Source organism: Phanerochaete carnosa, assembly GCF_000300595.1.
Source record: "Phanerochaete carnosa HHB-10118-sp unplaced genomic scaffold PHACAscaffold_4, whole genome shotgun sequence".
Lineage (NCBI taxonomy): Eukaryota > Fungi > Basidiomycota > Agaricomycetes > Polyporales > Phanerochaetaceae > Phanerochaete > Phanerochaete carnosa.
In genome coordinates this window covers 1,655,106-1,675,613 of record NW_006767631.1, presented here as the reverse complement: position 1 = coordinate 1,675,613, position 20,508 = coordinate 1,655,106, and the positions used below count along the sequence as shown (strand labels likewise).

The 20,508-nt window shown below is 53.1% G+C and overlaps 6 protein-coding genes across 6 annotated transcripts; 4 read left to right on the top strand and 2 right to left on the bottom strand.

The window, feature by feature from the left end:
* Window positions 1–4,680: 4,680 nt before the first annotated feature.
* On the top strand, window positions 4,681–5,461 carry PHACADRAFT_254027 (uncharacterized protein; the record flags this gene model as incomplete). Its single annotated transcript, XM_007394506.1, has 1 exon — window positions 4,681–5,461. A coding segment is annotated over one exon (213 nt), but the record flags the coding sequence as incomplete, so codon positions are not given.
* A 526-nt stretch (window positions 5,462–5,987) lies between these two features.
* PHACADRAFT_254025 (uncharacterized protein) lies at window positions 5,988–7,421 on the top strand. The gene is made up of 6 exons (XM_007394505.1): window positions 5,988–6,233; window positions 6,292–6,458; window positions 6,513–6,792; window positions 6,840–7,015; window positions 7,072–7,141; window positions 7,190–7,421. Exons 1-6 carry the CDS (start codon window positions 6,000–6,002, stop codon window positions 7,244–7,246), a joined length of 984 nt encoding a protein of 327 aa, XP_007394567.1. The 5' UTR covers window positions 5,988–5,999; the 3' UTR covers window positions 7,247–7,421.
* A 164-nt stretch (window positions 7,422–7,585) lies between these two features.
* Window positions 7,586–11,500, top strand: PHACADRAFT_254023 (uncharacterized protein). The gene is made up of 6 exons (XM_007394504.1): window positions 7,586–7,644; window positions 7,701–7,787; window positions 7,847–8,869; window positions 8,920–9,733; window positions 9,788–10,140; window positions 10,202–11,500. The coding sequence occupies exons 3-6, from the start codon at window positions 7,926–7,928 to the stop codon at window positions 11,100–11,102; spliced, it is 3,012 nt and encodes a 1,003-aa protein (XP_007394566.1). The 5' UTR covers window positions 7,586–7,644; window positions 7,701–7,787; window positions 7,847–7,925; the 3' UTR covers window positions 11,103–11,500.
* A 1,173-nt stretch (window positions 11,501–12,673) lies between these two features.
* Window positions 12,674–14,731, top strand: PHACADRAFT_254021 (uncharacterized protein). Its single transcript, XM_007394503.1, has 13 exons — window positions 12,674–12,793; window positions 12,853–12,891; window positions 12,949–13,002; window positions 13,064–13,088; window positions 13,139–13,253; window positions 13,311–13,445; window positions 13,499–13,566; window positions 13,619–13,693; window positions 13,747–13,804; window positions 13,859–13,945; window positions 14,004–14,028; window positions 14,085–14,178; window positions 14,247–14,731. The coding sequence occupies exons 1-13, from the start codon at window positions 12,756–12,758 to the stop codon at window positions 14,427–14,429; spliced, it is 996 nt and encodes a 331-aa protein (XP_007394565.1). The 5' UTR covers window positions 12,674–12,755; the 3' UTR covers window positions 14,430–14,731.
* A 763-nt stretch (window positions 14,732–15,494) lies between these two features.
* On the bottom strand, window positions 15,495–17,924 carry PHACADRAFT_92976 (uncharacterized protein; the record flags this gene model as incomplete). Its single annotated transcript, XM_007394502.1, has 10 exons — window positions 15,495–15,632; window positions 15,689–15,957; window positions 16,012–16,250; window positions 16,327–16,501; window positions 16,555–16,795; window positions 16,850–17,085; window positions 17,140–17,406; window positions 17,464–17,567; window positions 17,614–17,703; window positions 17,755–17,924. 10 exons carry the CDS (start codon window positions 17,922–17,924, stop codon window positions 15,495–15,497), a joined length of 1,929 nt encoding a protein of 642 aa, XP_007394564.1.
* Window positions 17,925–19,421: 1,497 nt separating this feature from the next.
* On the bottom strand, window positions 19,422–20,056 carry PHACADRAFT_92472 (uncharacterized protein; the record flags this gene model as incomplete). Its single annotated transcript, XM_007394501.1, has 3 exons — window positions 19,422–19,478; window positions 19,537–19,655; window positions 19,714–20,056. The coding sequence occupies 3 exons, from the start codon at window positions 20,054–20,056 to the stop codon at window positions 19,422–19,424; spliced, it is 519 nt and encodes a 172-aa protein (XP_007394563.1).
* Window positions 20,057–20,508: the final 452 nt, after the last annotated feature.

Genomic DNA, 20,508 nt, shown 5'->3' with positions numbered 1-20,508 from the left:
CACGCTAGCAGGGGTACATTAATATCTGGAGGTGTATGGTTTGGAAAATAACTCAAGATTGTTTAAGTCTGTGTAGGAGACATTTCTCGCCCAAGAGGTGACAGGGTTGTTAGGTTGAAAGTGGGTTCTCCCTCAACTGGGTGTACGCTGTCCATTCACCACATGAAAATGTCAGGAGCAGCCGAGCCACAGTCAAAATTAGAAATCTTGCTGTCAAGCCCTGACTTCTGCTCCAACATGCACATTGCAAAGAACAATGTAGATTGGAGATCACCAAGGTCATACTGTCCAAACAATGGTAGCTTGTCTGGTCCAGTCTGTGCAGCCCATGCAATATGGACCCTAGGCTGCATAAAAGCTCAGTAGCAAAACCTACCAATGTACAATACTACCTTACCAGATGGTCGAGAAATAGGGTCCCAGGCTTGTCATCAACCCAGGCTACCACTAGCCGTATCATCAGGTTATCCGGCTCGACAACTAGGCCCAAAATAGGCAATGTCACCCCTACAGTGTGTCGATGATACAGTGCACTTGCCAGCGCTTGCATGATAGTAGTGGCTGATGCCACGACAAAGTTGCAGATCTTGTTCCTCCCATGCTGTGCTAACAACTCAGTTTTCAGGACCTCCTCAGCTGCTGAGCTATCAGCCGCCAAGGTGAAAACAGTGTTGGAAGACACAAATGTTTGCAGGTCCAGACCGACCTCGGACTCATATTCTAAAACTCTGTGCTGTTCTTGCAGATCAAACCATTCATCAAGTGTCCAATTATAGGTAGAAGGTAATGAGTGGAGCAGCTTTTTGGACGCATAAACAGAGGCCAGAAGAGGCTCCTGGGTAGGAGGGGTTGCAGGTGAAGATGATTCATCTGTTGAACTGTTGCTAGACCTGCTTGAGTCATTGTCCAGCTGACTGTCTGTTAGATGGTCTGCCAGTATGAAGCCAAACATTGCAATGGAGTAACAGGGCAGAAATTGTGCAAGAGGGCTACTGAAGGCACCATCAGGTCTTGATAGTGCAAACCATACATCCACGCTGTATTCTCAGGATGAATAACTAGCCAGGGCATCAGAAATGAGGCTGCTCACAATAGGAATGCGCAGGGACAAGCAGCCTTGAAGCAGGTCTCAATGAAGGTCATAACATGGTGCAATAAGCTATCAGAAGATGGTCTGGAACTAAACACAGTAGCAACCCAGTGCTGAACTGCGTGCACAAAGGATACAATGGCAGGAATGATATCTACGAGACCTCGAGCCCCGTTGTTGTCAGCTTCAGAAAGCATCTTAATTAGATGCTCCTGCAACTGCAAAAGTGCTGAGTGATTGAGACAGGTGAGATTACAACGTGCTGCCTGTACTCCCTACTCTTAGAACATTGTTGGCATCAGGGGTTTCATGGATCTTACCTCGAATAACCTTGAGGGAAGAGTGCACACCCTGAGCGAGGCCACTAGGTCATGCTCTCCTTGGAGCGTGTCATGATTGAAATTGAGATCCTCAGATGAATGAGAGATTATGTTGCGTGGCGTATAATTGGGCAAGGCCATGGTGGTAGGAATCCAGGGAGGATGGCTGATACAAATAGGAGTGCCCACACTGTTGTTGTGGTGCCTATTACATAACGAGCTTCCCTCACTGGCATTTACCTTTGATTTGACTTGTTATCCAGACTCCTGACCAGCGCCTAAGGGACAGGAGGTTTCTCAAGGAGATTATCAGAGTTGCCGATTATCTGCTATCACATAATTTCCATTTATATGTACTATGTCAGCAGTTTTTGCGTCATCTTTCAAAAGCCTCCCGTTCTAAGGCGCCTGGCACACAATGTTGGCACCTGAGCTCGGCAACATTGGCAGCCGTCAAAAAAATGATTTTGCCGTTTGAATTATCGAAAAGCAAAGCAGTTGGCACCTCGCCGCTTGCTCAACCCTAACCTGGGAGTACATCTTCAGCTATCTGCCCTGCCACTGTGCTCAATAAACATGAGCTCTTTCACAACCCTTTGAATATAGGGAATGTAGTTTAGGGCAGTTGTAAACTAAAACTTCTGTATTGGCACTAGGCAAGATTGGTAAATTAGCTGACAAGGTTCTAGAACATTGAGAGCAGGTGCAACAGTTTGTTGACTCTATCTCAGAGATTCTCAGCGACATGTAACAGCAAGGGGTGGAGGCAGAGACATCTTTGAGAAGGGAGAGATCCTGCACAAGGTGTGGCATAGATGTGTGCAAATGGAAGACATTGTGAAAGACCTTGTCCAGAGCTGCGGTCATTGCTGTGGATGCTCGTCTTTCATGGTCAGGCATTAGATAAGATGGCGGTAGCAATCACCAGACTGTAAATGGCCGAACGCAATGGCGGCAGGATGCTGCCGAGGGGCCACTGCAAAGTGCATGAGAGGTGTCATCAGCTAACTCTCTGCACTCCTGCTTCCTTTCTCTTATGCATCACTCCACTCGGACTTGTGGCAGGTGCAGTGTGGTACAAGATCTTGACTGCAGAGAGAGCCGGCTCTTGTGTGGCAGCAAGGCAGAAGTTGCAAGCTCCGAAGGTTCAGCAAGAGCACTTGACTTGCGGACAGAAGATGGAGGCAACTGCCAGTGTGATGCTGTAGTAGATATGCCAGCTCTGAATCTGAAGGAATTGAGTCGATAACTGATACAGTCTATGAGATACCGCAAGCAAGAGCGAAAGGCCACTGAACCCTTGTCTAGGGTTGAGCAGGCGGCGAGGCGCCAACTGCTTTGCTTTTCGATAATTCAAACAGCAAAATCATTTTTTGATGGCTGCCGACATTGCCGAGCTCAAACACCAACATTGTGTGCCAGTTGCCTTGGGACGGGAGGCTTTTGAAAAATGATGCAAAAACTGCTGACATAGTACATATAAATGGAAATTATGTGATAGCAGATAATCAGCAACCCTGATAATCTCCTTGAGAAACCTTCCGTCCCTTAGGCGCTGGTCAGGAGTCTGCTTGTTATCCTCATTGAACTTGAAAAAAAATCACCTTCTGCCAGTTTTACTGCACTCTAGGCATTATCTCGTCAATTTCGCATTGGCTTTTATGAGCAAAGTGCTTTGGCTGAGAGCCCTTCACAATACGTAATTAAGGTTACATGACCCCGAGATGCACTTCATCGAAGGGACCCTTCAGATTTGGGCTGACGCAGGACACAGAGAAACAGCATTATGGCAAGTGTCAAGTATCTTACGGTGTTTCTTCTAACATTTGTGCTGCAGGGCTATTAGGCTCTATGTGTCGTTACGTGCAGCTGACCGGCACAAGGTGGACCCCCAGTGACACAAATTTTCCCATGACTAAGGCAGAGAGTTTGCTGTTGTGGCCGGCAAGGGCAACATCCTCTCGAGTTGTCTGGAGTCATGTCTTGCAGAATAACACACCAAGCTGGCTCTGATTCATGCCCACAGCAGCACCGGCCCCCAAAATGGCCCTAAACTCCTAGTTGTCCCCTGGTTGCTCGATGTGCAAATTTGGTCAGCTTGCGATATATGAAGCTTGACACTAGGTGGTAGGTGCAGTTTGTTTGCTTGCATAATCAACCAAAAGCTAGGTGAACAAGAACCTGTGTTTAACCGGTTTTTCATTCGAGAACACTTGGAGACAAAACTTCCTTTTCCGCTAGTTTTGTCGCGTTTCAGCCCCTTTTGGCCGGTTTTGCACCAATTTACACACCAATTTCCCCCAATGTACAACCGGGGAACAATTGGTTCTTGTTTCTCCAATTTTGGTCAGGTTTCTTCAAGAAAAAAACCGTGCTTACCACCCTGTGTGAAGAGCGCGCGTGGGAACGGCGCTCGGGTGCTGCCGCAATAGCCTCCATGCACGTCTACTTTTTCTGTTTTGGACAAGAGGGGCGCGAGCCTGCGATGCCAAAAAAGACAGAGAGTGAAAGGCTCGAAAGACCGGATCGAAGAGCCCCGCGGCCACACGTCAATACAATACACTACGTGTGAGAAGAGCGAGTACTGGAGTAGTAGAACGGATGAAGTGACTTGGAGCGCTAGCTCGATTTCGTAAGCATCTGCCTCTGGGAGACTAGCTCAACTGTGAGTGGTCAGATGATATATACTTTGTCGAAACCCAAGGCGTTGCCACGCAACTTCTGAGCCTGTGCGTAAATCCTGCATCCCATGCCCGACGACGAGCTCAAGCCCACTGCGGGGTGGGGTCGCACTGAGGGGAATACGACCGCGGCAAGTGAGCGGCTCTTCCCTCAGGCCGATCGTTACTCTAACATAGTGCCAGTTATGGATTGGGAGGACGTTGACGGCGCTCTCCAAACCATGCTTCGAGAACATATCTTCACTAAAAACTTCAGCTGCCGTGATCATGACATCCTAGAAGTCGACCTCTCCGTCGTGGACAGTCTCTACGGCAGACTTAGGACCGTGTATAACGCGCGAAAGCCGCCGCCATTGGCTCTCTCCGATATCCCCGTGGATATCTTAGAGCGAATCGCTCGCAAGAAAGCATTTCTCCTTAGCTGGGAGCCCTTCGATGGAAAATTCACAATATATGACCCCGAGACGCGCTTCGTCGAAGAGACACTTCAGATTTGGACTGACGCAGGGACACGAGATCCATTCTGGAAAAGGGAAGCAGCATTATGGCAAGTGCAAAGTACCGTGACCTTACGGTATTTTTTCTCTAACATCTGTGCTGCAGGGCTATAAGGCTCTATGCATTGCTCGACGCGGCTGATCGCAAGGTGAATCTCCAGCGACACGAATCTCCCCATGGCCAGGGCAGAGAGTTTGCCGTTGTGGAAAAAAGGATCTCTGGCCAAGGCAACATCTTCTAGAGTTGTCTGGGGTCATGTCCTACGACGTTGCAGAAGAGCACACCAAGCTCAAGCTCGTTCTGATTCATGCCCATCACAGCAGCACCGGTCCCCAAAATGGCCCCAGACTGCTGGTTGGGCCCATTCGATTTGTCAATCATGATTGTAACCCCAACTGTGAGGTGGGTATCATGATATTAGTTTAAACTCAGTGAATTACTCAGAATTTATGTAGTTAGTTGCTCTGGCAGGTACTCCTGCGTTTCTGCTGGCCACCAAGAAGTTCATTCTCAAGGGGCAGTCTTTGCTCTTGGACTACGGCAAATCTGATCTCACACCCTGCTCTTGTAAGACATGTTCCAAGACAACTTCGGCACCGAGTACACATCTGCAAACTGGTTCGCAGCCTGATACAGCTTCCTCCGAGCCATCTGTACCGCTGCCCTCCAGCACTGATCGCCCCAATGTTTCTGCATCGCGCAAAAATAAACGAGACCGCCTACATGCCAGGCAGAAAGCAAATCGGAAGAAGGGAAAATGCTTGTCCCAAGGCGCACCCCCGGACAACGTGGGCAACCAGGAAGAGGACAGCGATGCTCAGCCTCACCGCAAACGGCAGAAACACAGCCCTTCGAGTACGTACCTCCTGTGCTCAGCTTGTAACTGGCACTCTTACCTTCGTCCTCAACAGTTCATCAAGCCGCTTCCTTACCGTCGCCGAACGGCTCCCGACCTACAGACGGGCGGTGACTTGAAGCGCTGCATGTCAAGTCCCGTCAGTATGGGGCCGCTTCCCGCGTGTGTACATGGAGAATCCCGAGAACGACTGCGAGCTGTAAGTCTCATGACTAGTCTTTGTATTATAGCCATCTTCTTCGACTGCGCATGCGCGATGTTTCGTTAGCTGTGTCTACTGCGGCTCCAACATGTATTATGTCCACAAGGCCTGCACTTATTTGTGAAGTTCGATTCATTCGCCGCGTGAATCCCGCACGTCGCAGCTCAGGTTACGGTCAGGACTGACCGTCAGGGTCTTGCTTCTGCTGCTGCGGTACCGTTTCCTGATCTGACGGCGCCTTTATATTGCTGATTATCTGTACCTGTCTCGCCATGCTGCGCATGTCGAGTACGTACAAACAGGCGGAGCAGCCAAGTAGCAGCGAAGGTCATGCATATAAACTAGTACCTGCATGCTGCGCGCAGTCCCAAGACCGCCTCTTCCCCCGCTGCGGACGAACTATTCTGACGCAGGCAGTATGCTCGTTACTCCGGACACAACCAACCCGCCTACCATCCGAGAGGGTGTATACGAGATCAAGGACTCCGTGTCAGGCCAGTACTTGAATTCGGTCGAGGCGTCTGTGTACAATAGGCTGTGCGACGATGTCCTGGTATTGCAGGACAGGGCCTCGAGGTACGGCAAGGTGAGCGTCGCCCCAGCTTATAGCATTAACGGGCTTATAAACGCGTTTATTATGCCAGTGGGAGATATCTCGCGTTGGTCAGGGATACACGATCAAACAAGTATCTAGCGGACTGTATTGTGCGATAGCGGACGGCGACCAGCTTCAGTCGCAGACGGTGGTCCTGTGTCCAGTGCCCACGGTCTGGGTTATTACTTTCACAGACCATACAACCCAGGCAGTCAGGTGAGAGATAAAAACGACCGCTGCTGAGTAATTTATTCTGAATTCTTGTTTCAGGGTTGCATGGTCTATCTCCAACTACTGTTGGGATACTCCGCCCAGCGGACAGGGTCGTCTAGTGAGTCTTGGAAAGGTGCCCAACGACCCCGCGAAGGCTGCGGCCTTCGTGACATGGTACCTGGAGTCTGTTGGGCCCAACCACAACCTAGGCCCAATACCTCCTGGGGTATACGCGCTGCAAAACCAGGCCAGCGGAACCTATGTTAGTTTGTCGCCAGACAACAAGACGGTGAGCTGCTGGCCCGAGATCAAGCTCGAAAAGACTGGTGTTAGGCTGGTGAGTACATTCAACCAACAGGGGGACACGTGCTCATATTGTTGTAGTGGGAGATACTACCTCTTGGAGATGGATACTCGATAAAGCTACACAGTACGGACAAGTACGCGACGTTGCAGTCCGGCATGGGCTACAGGTCGAAGGTGACTGTCTCGAAGCTGCCTGCAGCATGGAGAATCGTCCCTGCGGACAGCCCTCTGTTGGCGAATGAAGGATACGTACAGTGAGCAATGATTGAGTTCGCTGGTTTGCAATGTCGCGCTGACTTTTTACCTGTAGGATATTCTGGTCAGACACCGAGATCTGCTGGGATCTGTCTGGGTATGGGCGCAAGGCGGCTGGTACTCCGGTGCGTCAAATTGCTACTCCTTCCTTGATATTTGCTCACAACGCACAGGTTGAGGTCATGTTCAACAAGGACTATCAAGCTTGCCGGCTGTTCAAGCTCCTATGAGACCGTCTGGCCTTCCGCCTTTACATTTTCCACCTACCTGTTTCCCCCTTCATCCTTGTGAAAGGTCCATCTGGACTTCCAGCTTGGCCCTTTCTGCTCCTCGCTGTGTTTTTTCTGTCGCTAGATATTGTATTATGTATAGTGCTGTGCAATCAGTATGTCCGCTGTGTGAATTCGCCTCCGGTCCCGCCGCGGTAGAGACCAAGTTGTGAAAGCGCCTTAGGCGCCATACCCCGGTTACATGCCATGATTGAATCAATGCTGGATGTGCGCTCGTCGTTTTGAACGACGATGATTTCTACTTTCCCCTCACTCTCAACACCCACTTCCCCCAGTAATGTTCATGCTGAGGACGCCTGATTGAGGTGTATGTCGGACGCTGCAGCACACATATCACGGTTCGTCCCCCTACCCGCGTCCAGAGAGACTTTAATTGCCCACTCCAATACGTCAGGGAGGCCAAAGGCCTCCAACAAGGACTCAAAGACCTTCTCAAGACTCGCGAAATAACAGACAGAGAAATTGATATTCAGAGGAAGAAGTGCGTATGCTGCGTATTCTCGCACAGCGACTCCCTGCAGCGACTGACCCGCTCGCCAGTCTACGACGGCAGTATCTTCGTCTACTGTTCCTCCATCCCTACTCGAAGGAATCCAAAGATGCCGAAACACATCTATGGATGCAAACCTCCTACGCCATAATCTCAATTTACAAGCAGCGGATCGCTACCCTCGACCGCGCGATCCACAATCCCTCACGGCAAGGAGGAGCTCAACATCAGAACGGCCATTCATCGCGGACCGTGGAGTATCGCAAGCTCCTCCAACGCTTCCGTCAGTTTCTTGCCGATGAGGAAAAGTTCTGGATGCAACTCGTGTTCCGCCTGTGCCGTTACTTCATCCTCGACGACGCTCAGCCAGCCCTCACCACACTGGGAATTGTTCCTGAAGACGACCAGGCGCCCGCAGCTGACAGTGCCACGTATCCTCGTCGAAACCAACATCAGTTTCCCCCAGAGAGCGACCATGGGGCGACCAATGCACTCGTTCCCGCTAGCCCCTCCCAGCGCGAGAGCCGTATGGCCATCCTGAGCAAAGCGCTCGTCTGCCTCGGAGACATCGCACGATACAAGGAGCAATACAACGAAGCCGGTGGACGCCCTCGTGCTGGCCACGAGGATGGACCTCCTGCTGCCATGTCCGGACGGGGTGGGCGTGGCAGGAGGGGCGGAGCGGCTGGGGCGAGCCACATGCCCTTGCCGCGCCTCCGAAACTATGATCGTGCGCAATCCTGCTACGAACAGGCGCGACTGCTGTTTCCGCACGATGGGAATCCTTCACACCAACTGGCGATCTTGTCTTCATATCAGAAAGATACGCTCAGCTCTATCTTGCATTATTACCGTGCGCTTTGTGTGCGGACGCCCTACGAGACCGCGTCGGAGAATCTGGGCACTGTCCTTTCCAAGGCGCTGGAGCAGTACAAGTCAAAAGGTCTTCTAAGGGAGGCAGAAGCACAGGAAGAACTGGCCAACAGCGAGACCGTCTCACCAAGGCTGCGAGTCGAAGCGTTCAAGGAGAAGGTGGCAGTTCTGCACGCACAGTGGTGTAGAAATGTGGATGAGTACGTCACTTTCTCTCTCGCGTGGCAATACACTAATTCCTTTATCGCAGGGCGAAGATTATGGGCGAGAAGGGTATTGAAGACTTCGCCAGCCTAGTGGCAGACCGCATCCTTCCCATCGAGATGATTTCCAAGATAATTGTGCTCGCCGAAGGCGCACTCTGGAAGCATCGCATGGTTCGCCGTCCTTCAAATGCCGAGCGACGCCCGTCAAGTCTTGCCGTGACCGAGTCCAACATTGTCACTCACCTGCTTGCCACCCACCGCGTCCTTCTCGAAAACGGCTCCGTCGAGCTGGCTGAAGCGCCACCTGAGGATGCCGAAGAGGGTGACCTTGCGCAGCGTATAACCGCCACCTTTAGACGAACGCTTCCGGCTCTACGCATGGCTGGAAAATGGCTGCGGTCTAACACTCGATACTTGTCACAGGGCCTTAAGAACACTGCAAACGGCGACGAGCAGCCATTCGGGACGAAGGATACGCCCAGGGGCAGGGATAAGCGCAACGGCGGTTCGGCGATTGTTATTGGCGGCATCTACGACTTCTGGCGAGAGTATTTGCGCTTCTGCGAAGCCTTAGTCAACGCGTTCCCCGCGGAGAAGCTTCCGGAACTGAGGACACAGCTGGAAGAGGACGTCGACATGGCCGGGTTTCTGCCTCTACGCAAGTACATGGCTGGCCCAGACGGCAAGCCGCTTGGAACCGCAAAGCACGCGACATCGGAGAATGGAAAGGCCAACGGTGAACTGCCGGCTTCACAGGACAGTACTGTGCAGCCCAGTGATCAAGTCCACCCAAATGAGGAGCAGCTGATGAGGATCGCGGACATTCTGACGGATGCGAAGGCGGTCGCCGAGGACGAAGTAAGCCTGCTGGTAGCGTGGACTTGCGCTTGACGTGCTGAAGCATCACTGCAGTATACTCCTATCGCGTTCCTTGAAGGACACTTCAGCCTGAACGCGTCGATCTCAGCTGCCATAGTAAAGGCGTCCGAATCAGAAGTATCCGGAGAGAAAAAGGCAGCAGTTGGTGCAACAGATCGTCCGAAGTCTGTGTTGACAGATGAGCCACCGGCACGGGTCGATCATTTCTCAGCGCCCCAATCACGAGCAATGCGCGATCCGGAAGTTGACGAAGAGGCTGCAGACGATGCCCAGTCGGTGACCACGCGTACCGATGATGATCCTGTCCGCGATGCGTTCGCAATAGCGCTCAGGGCGTCGGATGAAGACGACGACGACGACGAAGACGTGGTTGTCTGGCAACCGAAGTGCGTTCCACATCGACTGTTTTCGGCTCGTTTTAATAGTGCTAACTAACGACTGCTCTAGTAGCCCGCTGTCTCCTCGTCAAGATCCCATAGTTACGGCCCCGCCAACCACACCCCCGCGGCTTGATCCAATCGGGAACCACATGGGATTCACGCCCCGTCGGTCAGAGCCGCGGTCACCGCCATTTGCGCGGGCGGAATTGCGTCCTCCACCAAATGCTACTCCGCTCACGGCACAAGACCTACTCCAGGATGTCCTGGGCCACCTTCCGCCTGGCACGGTAACATCTCGCCACCGACCCACATTATCGACTCCAGCTGTACCTATCATGGGAAGCGATAGCATATGGTCATCGAACGGCGGCTCATCGCTCCACTATTCCAGCGGCAGGGTTCCCCTGGGCAACGGCTCTCAGTACGTCACCCAGAAGACTATGAGCCTATCCGGTGCGGCCGCCCCGCTACCACCGACGCAGAGCTCGTGGTCGTCTTCATCATACACCTGGCAGTCTCCCCTCCCATCTCAAAGTTCTCACCTGGGCTACGCCAATAGCCCATCTCGCACGCTGCTCCCTCAGCAGCCGTCTATCGTCAACAGTGGTCACCAGAGAGCCCCGTCGGACACCCTGATACCGCTACGTGCGCAGGCGCTTCCGCCGCCTGCCATGCTACCGACGGCGCACCGCTACGAGCCGTTGAACTCACCAGCTGCTGTCGGCTCCTCAGTGCTGAATGCGACGTATGGCGCGCCTGGAAGTAGTGTAAACAACCGTCTCGGCCCCGCTGGCTTTGCAGACGTGTTCACTACTCCGTCGGGTGGGCCGTCGTACTTCCCCAACACTGGCCTCCAACCAGACCACTTCCGTTTCGCTGGGTCCGCCCACATGGACGGCGAGCATGCGTTTATTCCGCCGTACAGCGGTGCTCCCGCAGCCTCTCGTATCTGGGGCAACTCTGGCTAACTGATGGCTCGCCTACGATCCTTCTGTTGTTCCATCATGGATCTTCGAGTGGCTCTTCGGGGAGTGCCTACCGGTTCTTCCAAGGGTTGATGTCCAAGGCGTCATACGATGCGAACGGCAGTTGTAAGTCAACATCTCGGGTTTCAGGCAGGAGGCAGAGCACACGACCAGGCCTCCCGTTACGATAAACCGCCTCCCAAGAGGACCCTGCGTTGCTTCCTCAGCGTCGGACTCGCTTGCCTTCCCCCGTATCCGGTCTCGTCCAAGGTCGTCCTGCTGTCTCTCCGGACGGACATTCGTGTATTTTATTTGACCCACCACGGCTGTGGTCTTCTCCCCTTTACGTTACATACTCCTGCGACCCCAATGTAGCCCGTGCGCCGAGACTATCCATCAAAGAAGAGTTGCAAAGAAGAGTTGCGTCTGCATGGTGCGTCACGCCGTCCGTCGCCCTCTCTCTTTCGGAAACGGCCGTCGCAAAAAGAGCGCGAGGTTTAGGCAGGCCTGGCCCGGCCTTCCGCCTAAACGTGAGCTGCGGCCAGCGCAAAAATTTCTCAGTCCCCGTGGTGCGCGGAAGGTGACAACGTCAGCGCTGCACGCCGTGGCAAATAGAAGCACGAGCTTTACGGAAGCTCTGAAAGCCGAGGGTGCGTGGGACGTTTGTTATTTATAATTATTGCGCACACTTGTTCGCGACCGTCTGTCTCTACAGACGCGACGTGTCCCGAGACACGTCTGAGCGATTGACGAGGAGTGCAAGGAAGCGAAGTGTAGCGGGTACGCCTTGCAGCCCAGGAGATTTTTGCTGAGTAAAATCAGCGGACAGGATGGAATTTCTGACCGCCATAATTTAAGCGCCACGGATTTTTTTTGTCGCCACAAGGGAGGGCGCTTGCGACTGTCGGGCGATCGGGTGTGTCGCCGGCGACGCCCTCTTCACTGGCCACGACGAGGACCGCGGCGGCGGGCGTGACGGCGGGCGCGGTAACGCAGAAAAGCCAAGAGGAAAGAGCGCGGCTGTTAGCCTGACGAACATCTGGAAGTTTACGATCAATGCGCGAGTGACGCGTCCGCACCCACTCCGCTCTCGCGCGGGCAGGCGTTTGCTACAGGCCGACGTGTTGTGGAACAATGTTTGCAAGTGTTTGGCGCCCGCTTGGACTTGGACCGGCGGGGAAAAACATGCAGGCAAAATATTCGACGGTGGCCGATCAGGATCAGCAACCTTTCTCTTCCGCCAGTTCGTGCGGGGGCGAAAACCGCGGAGCCTCCATCTCTCGTCCCAGGCTGTCCCACATGCAGCATGCGACTTGAGAGCACTAACAACACAACGCGCCGATGGCGGTGCAAGTCCCTGTCGCGTAGGAACCAGATAGGGTTGTGGACTACGGCATCGACGCCCCTTGCAGAGCGTTCGATGCCTTTTGGTGCTTTGGTTCAACTTTCAAATATGTTTTTGATGAAGTCCAACAGCCCGAGCGGTAGATTAATTGTCCCCTCTCCGTCTGCATCTTCAGACCCTTGATATAAGTGCTCGGTCTTCTTCTGGCCGGCTCTAGTTCTACCTTCTCCCCCTCCATAATTACTCTTCAGACCCTCCGCTGATCCAAGTAGGATCCGGTCTGCCCACCCGTCGTACACTGCAGAACCACCATGGGATTGTCACCAGGAGGAGAGGTCGCTCAGGTCCTGTGAGTATTCCATTCGTGTCTTCCCCTGGGCGCTCGTTTACGCTCGGCCATGTCCCCAGTGCTGGCCCTAGTTTAATTGGTATCTTCCTTAATGTGGGGTAAGTATTTCTCAAAGTGGATGCGCTCCGGAGACTGTTACTGAATGAATCGCTTAGGTTACTCGGGGTCATGATCACTCAGGTCAACACATACTACAACACATTTCCAAGGTGCGCCAGTACATTCACTGTGTCGTAAAATTCAGCCCTTAACCGTGCAGCTTCTCATCAGGGATCCTTTATGGATGAAACTCTTTGTAAGTATGCTGCTTGCCGAGCCCGAGACAGTCTATGACAATTCTCCCAGGTTGCCATCCTTCTAGTGTCCGATGTCGTAAACAGCGCGTTCAACATTGCCTGGATTTACAACACGCTCGTCAACCAGTTTGGCAACGTTGATGCCCTCGCTAGTGCCGATTGGTGTGAGTCGCGCCATACCACATGTCCGCCCGAGACCGCTTGCTAACCGCTCGCCGCAGTATTCGCGTCCGAGGAGTCCATGGCGGGCCTTACTGCCGTGATGGTGCAATGCTTCTACGCGTGGCGGATTCTGGTCCTCACGAAGAAGTGGTGGGTCGTAGTGATTGTGGGTTTGAGTTCCCTTGTCTCCGGCAGTGAGTCTTCGTCTGCCTCCTCCCTCCTTACCGCCCGCTCAACCCGCCGGCAGCTTGCGCAATCGGCACGGCCATCGGTGTCACGATTGTCAAGGATTTCAGTAAATTCCAGTCGCTGGACGTGCGTTTGAGGCTTTTTATCTTTCGCGACGCGTCCTGACAGCCGTCTATAGGTCATTGCGCTTCCATGGCTGATCTCCTGCACGTTGTGCGACGTGCTCATCGCTCTATCCCTCTCGATGTATCTGGTGAGTACCGGCTTCAGACCATCAACCCGACCCTCATCTCACGACTGCAATAGCGCAAGCACAAGACAGGTTTTGCGCACACAGACACTGTCGTTAACAAGATCATCCGAAGTGAGCCACTGTGGTTCCTGCGCTTGGTACCCGCAATACTAACTTGATTGATAGCCACTGTCCAGAACGGTATGCTCACCGCATCGTTCACCATCGCGCACATTGTCGCGTATCTCGCCTCCCCAACGGGCATCCACATGAGTAAGTAACCCCGCCGCTTCAGCCAAATAAGCTCAGGGCTCAGAATGCTTTTTTGTAGTCTTCAACTATGGTGTTGTCAAGCTGTGAGTACAATGATAGAATTTATTAGCAGCGTCAATGCTCATGCCTTGCGCACCAGTTACACCAACTCGGTCATGTCGAGTCTGAACTCCAGGAGAGAATGGGTCAACTCGCTTTCGCAACAAGGCTCGAGTCGCAAGGACGACGGAGCTGTACGTGTTTTCTTAATCCTGGAGCCACCCTAAGATGTGCTGACTCGGCGCTCTTTCGCACCTTACAGGGCATGTCCAACTTTGTGCAGACGAACCGCTCGCTGCGTCCGCAGGTGACGATCAACGTCGAGACGCACGAGATGGTCGACGTCGGCACCCTGTCGAAGCACGACCCCGAGTGGCCCGACATGGTCACCTCCGACTCGGACAAGAGCGCACACGACGCGCCGGAGAAATTCGTCGCAGTGTGAACGCGCTTGCGCGCACTTGCCCGGCCCTGCGCAGCCCGCACCTCCCAGTAATTATTCTCTGGACGCGTTCATGGACTCGTGTGGATGTACAATTACGCTCCCGCCGGCCAGGAGGGCCAGGCGACTTATCTATCCTTTTTAATGTATCCCGCACACTCGTTTTCCCCAATGTCAGAATCCAAGCTGCTGGATTTCACCTTCGGATTTTGGACTCGAGGGACCTGTCGCGCCTCTGTTCTCGCTTTGGTCTCCCCCTTCCTTTTCTTAACGTATCTCTCGTCTTCGTGTGCATATTGATATCGTCGTGTAGCTGTGAAAAATCATCGTTGTGCATGCATGAAATTTAGCTCATGTGATGCACCGTGCCCTGGCCCTGGGCCCTCCGCGTAACTGACCTCGCGCACGAGCTGAATTTGAAGCCAATGTCCGTGAAAATCACTTGCCGATCGCGACACTTCATAGAGGCCGGACCTCCCCCCGTCCAATCAGGTGCGTCGCCTCGCTGCGGCTGGTGACGACGCTCGATGCGCAGGCCTGCGGCTGACCGCGTCCGGCAGACCTCCCCCGTTATCGCTTCTAGAAAGAGGAGCACGCAGCGTACCGCCGGCCGCATGATATCCGAACGTCGTCTGTTGCAATATGCGCTGACACGGTCTGTACCCGGACACGCTAAAACATACCGCTTCAACCGACCAGGGGGTGTATAGGATCTTCCTCAAGCTTGAAATTTATGTGGCTTCCTATGCGTGAAAGAAGCAGCGCAGTAGCGGCGAACCTCCACGAGTTCTGATGCGCGTTTTCGAGGTGTTACCCCAGGAGGAGCCACAGCACGACGCCGCGATGCTGGGACGCTGATATTTTTGAATGTAGATTAGGCCTGACTCTGTACAAGAAAATCAAACAGTCTACACGACAGCAGGCGAATAGCATATGCATAATGGAAACAAGAAATGTGCGGCTGGGAGATGGACGGTACGGTTGGCCGGATGCAGTGCCGGTGTGCACTTGTGGTCGTTGCGCACAGAAGGCAGAACGAAGTAGCAGAAAGCCAGAAAATCCAGACGTCTAATCCTCGTCCGACTCGTCGTCGTGGTCGTCGCCGTGTCTGAAAAGGGCCATGAGGTCGTCGAGGCCCAGCTTCATGTTCTTCATCTTGTCGCCAGACAACGCGGCGGCGGCCAAGGCCCGCTTCTTCTCTTGGAGCTGATGGTACGAATCAGTACAGGTCCAAGAGACACCGCCAGACGACGTCCACGCACCCCGATAATCCGCTCTTCTACGGTGTTGGGCACTGACAGCTTATGTATGTTCACTGCGCGCTTCTGGCCTAGCCGGTGCGCGCGGTCGAACGCCTGGTCCTCCAATGCAGGGTTCCACCACAGGTCGACGAGGATGACGTTGTTGCAACAAGTCAGGTTCAAACCCGTACTGCCGGCTTTGAACGAGATGAGGATGATCCGCGTACTTGAGCTCGTCTTGATTTTCGTTAGGGCCTCTTCACGGTCTGGTTTCGTCATGGAGCCATCATCTAAGAGAAGTGAATCAAAATGTGAATCTCGCAGATAGAAGCTAAATTACTTACAGCGGACATACTTGAGGCCCTCGGCCTTGAGGAACGGCTCGATCAGATTCAGCATCGAAGTGAACTGTGAGAAGATGATCGTCTTCTCTCCCTCCCCCCGTTCCTCAATGGCATCCAGTAGTTCCAAGATCTTGCGAATCTTTGCGGAACTTGGAGGTAACTGTGCGTTCGCTGCAACGGATTTGCGGCGCGCCTTTGTCACGAGCTCGACGCAATTCGTGCAATGATCGTCGCCATTGCTGCTCTTGTTGGTAGATGTCAATCTACATTGCCTGTCAGATGTAGAAGCAACACGAAAAAGCACGTCTGACGTACATATCTTGGCACATCTGGCAGCGCTTGGTCACCCCCGACAAGCCCAAGCCACCAACGAGGTCAGCGAGCTCGTCTGCGTCATCGTCGATGTCCTTGTCATCCTTCGCTGCTTTCGGCTCAACAGCTTCCTTGTCCTTGCTATAGTCTTGCGACACCAACGAAGGATGATTGCATGCTGCGAATGCACCCCGTTAACGGCAGTCACGAGAGAGCCAGCTGACATCTCACCTTGGCGGAGTCGCAACAACAAAACCAGCATGCTGGTGTAGTTCTTGGACATGTCGCCCTGGCGCTGCAATGTCTCGAGACGGTCTTGGACAAGTGTTTGGACATTCTCGTAGAAGTGCTGCTCCTCGGTATCGAACTTGCAATGAACGTTGTTGACGATACGGTCCGGGAGATCGAGAATAGGCTTGCCGTTGAGAATCGTGTTCTTTGTCCGTCGGAGCATGCATGCATTCAACACCACCTGCAAAAACCACTGAGACACGGTATGTAAGGGAGAACAAGGTTAGTTGCATACATGCAGACGTTTGATGGCCCGCTGAGGTCTGCCGTTCTTGATTGGCTGCGCGATCTTCACTTTGAACTCATTCCAATCGTCCAACGGGCGCAGACGCAAGAACTTCAAGAGCGAAAACAGCTCCTCCACGTTGTTCTGCATAGGCGTCCCGGTCAAACACCAGCGATATTTCGCATCCAGAGCGTAGCAAGCCTGGGCACTCTTCGTCGTCTTGTTCTTGATGTTGTGAGCTTCGTCTGTTTAGACTAAGTCAGAGTTCACAGGCTATATAGTGCAGAAGCGGAGCATACCAAGGACAATTCGCCACCACTTGACGTGAAAGAGCGCATCTTTCTTCTTAGGTGCGCGTGCAGCAGACTTCTTAGTCCTCTGAAGATGGCGCGCAATCTCGTCCTCGCTATCGTCATCATCTTCTGACTCCACTGCCGACTTGGTCTTGGTAGCCTTTCCTTTACCCTTGCCCTCGTCCTTGATGTCCGGAGCGAAGGTACCATGCTCACTCGCGACAACACTGTAAGACGTGATGATGACGTCGGCTGCTCTCAGTTTCACCGGATCTTGTTTCGGCGCAGACTTGTTAGTAGAAGCGAGTGCCGACAGCATCAAATACATACCAGTAGTTCGGCTCTGTCCATGATGCTCAATGACGATCAGGCCATTAGCCATCTTCTTGATTTCTGCGGCCCACTGAGTCACAACAGCCACAGGACATACGACACTGATGCGAATGAAAAACAAAGCAAATAAAGCAGGAAGAGACTCACAGAGTGGTCCTAGCAAAGCCCGCCTTCCGACCTGCATCATCGATTCGGCCTTCGACTATCCGGGTGATGGTCTGTATCGTTTTACCAAGACTAGTAGATGCAGGGTCAGAAGTAGAGCGAGATGTTTGATGGTATGCTTACCCCATATCATCAGCAAGGATACCACCGGAGCGTTTTCCGCTTTCACGTTCGGCCATCCATTTTCGCCCAACGACCTGGTGAGGCAGAAGCTTGATGCCATCTCTAAAGCCGGGCACAATGGCTTCAGACATGTCGATGTCCTGGTTTATGTCGTTCCCAACATCCGACATAAGATCTTGCAAAGCTTTCTCTGCATCTTCCTTTGAGACAGCGTACTCGAATGTATCATCGGCAGCATGCAGATCGAAGTCTTCGTAAGGCTTTCCTGACGTCGATCGCGAAATGTCGCGGCTTGTTGGGACGGCAGTTGAAGTAGCGGCAGCTGGGGTGAATCTCGAACTACCAGGAACGGAGTGTGAAGGATGGGCATCGGCAGGGCGTATGCGGTTCGGGTTGGAGGGCACAGCGATCGGCGTGGCCTTGCCTGCAGGCTTCGGCGTCTTGGAAGTCACAGAGCCATCTTGCAGAGAAGGGAGAGGAACAGGTCTATTCGTGCAATCAATAATATGCCCTTCATGGATCGAGCGTGGATCAGCGAACCCGTCGTTCCCGTCCTCGGAGTCAGAGATTATGACAGTGGTGGCTTGAGTAGATGACCGTTTTTCCAGCATTGCTTCGGCGGAGCCTGTGGAGGCGACGCTACTGCTTGTTGAATCGGACGAGATCGACTGCAGAGCCAGTTTATATATATGAAAATTCTGTAACGTTGACCATCGCGTTTACGTACAATTACCGAAGGGGGTCTGTCGCGTCTTTGATTGGATTTGGTAACGGCGGCACCGGGAGGGAATAAGTCGTTTTGTACAGCAAGTCGTTTGCGCCTGAAGGCCCGATTCAGTACTAGTTTACGTGAAATCCGTAATGTATTGCTGAAGGAGTGTCATGCACAAAGAAAGCAAGGCTGCGGCCCAGAACGACGCGCACAGCCTGGTTCACGAGTAGAGAGTGAGCTATACGTAAAGACACGAGACTCACATTGCCTCCATATTGTGCGACTTTGAAGATGTCGGCAGTGGTTGAAAGCAACGGGTGGCCGGCGGCCGCGCCTCATCAGTTCGCAAATGAACCGCGCACGTGACGGCGCATTGCGACGTGTAAGCGCCCCACGTCCATGCTTTGAGTGTGATGGTGAGCTCAGCGCGCGCCCGAGGTGCGATTCCTTCCAAGAAGAAGATACAAAAGCGTGAAGTGTTTGAGACAGTCAAACTCGCTGCGGACTACTGTACATAGCGGCGTTGCGATGCCATCTATCCACATCGTCGGTAGCTCTACGGTGCTTTTGCAGGCGAGATTGCAGCATTAAATAACATTGTAGCCCGTGCACTCGGTCTCAAAGCATATCTTGCGCAAGCTTGTGCCACCCAACGCCAACCTCCGGTTGGCTGGGTGTGCAGCGCACCTTGCACGCGCGGCGCGGCAAGACAGGGCGCCAAAATCTGCGCGTCTATTAGGCTCCTATCCACCCTCCTATCCTGCCACGAAGCTGCCCACAGTATCGGGATGTAAGTACCACACGAATCAAATCTTACCGTATGGCATGCGATGCGAACAGAAGAGAGATATTGTGGGTGGACAGATAAACAGCGCCGTTATACATTTCCTGATGGTCACTAATAATCAAGCATCATTTCGTCTCGTCTCGTCCCGTTCCAAGCCATAACGACTATTTACTCGATGTAAGAGAGCGCAATGGAGTCAATCGCATACTCCCAGAAACCATTGGGCTGAAATAGATGTCATGGGTCAAGATACGCGTCATGAAGTCTACGAGACAGAGCTTACCGGGCAACCTTCGATGGTTTCAATGGTAGCCAGATATACGGCTTGTCCAGAGTACGATTTCCCGAGGTCCGGCAATGTCAAGTTGGATGGCGGCGGCGTACCCATATTCGGGAGTGGACCTCCTGGAGAAATTGTAAGCCACTATGTTTAAGATGCCAAGGTGTATGGAGTACCAACCAGGGAAATTGTTGACCACATAGTCCCCGAAGTAGTACAGGTAGTTGCTGAACCCGTAGGTTGAATTCAAGTCGGATGTAGTTGGCTGACCGGCCAGGACATAGACGCTCACGGGCGTATAGTCTGGATGACAGTGGCCAAACTCGGGGACTGCTACGTCGAACGTAAATGGCTGGCCTGCAGTTATGATGGTGCCATTTGTAGGAGCAGTGATGCTTCCAGGACTATCCAAAAGAGTAATTGGTAGACCCCCTGGTGGTCCAAGCTGCCGCTTAGCGAGGAACGCGAAGCCTGGAGCCGCCAGAGCGATAGCGAGTAGAGAGAAAGCTCGTGTGAAGTGCATGGTGAGACGTTGCTCTTGACTAGAGGAAGGGCATCCGGGTCCTGTCTTTTTAACTGCATCCAACAGCCCCGACGCGCTCACTAACTGCATCGCGGTCTAGCTATACCGTTGATGCATCAAGCTTAGAAAGCATCTGCGGCATAGCCTGGGCGGATGAAACAGTCCACCGCCTGAGGCGCGTTGTAAGTAAAACCTGCCGCCTCCTCATTACAGCTTTGTAAGCAAAAAAAGATCGGAGTGGCCAAGAACGGCGGCCGGCGAGCAGTTGCCGAGGCACATAATGAAAACCATACGGTCACTGTGGGACAATTTCGTGATGTGATAATATACCAACAGGCCGGGGGAACGGGGAGCTTGACGGTGACCTGTGATACCGGCCAGGAATCTTGTGGTGGAACTGTGGCGGCAGCCCAGGCGCGGCCGTACCGTAGTGTACAGAGCGGCAATAAAGA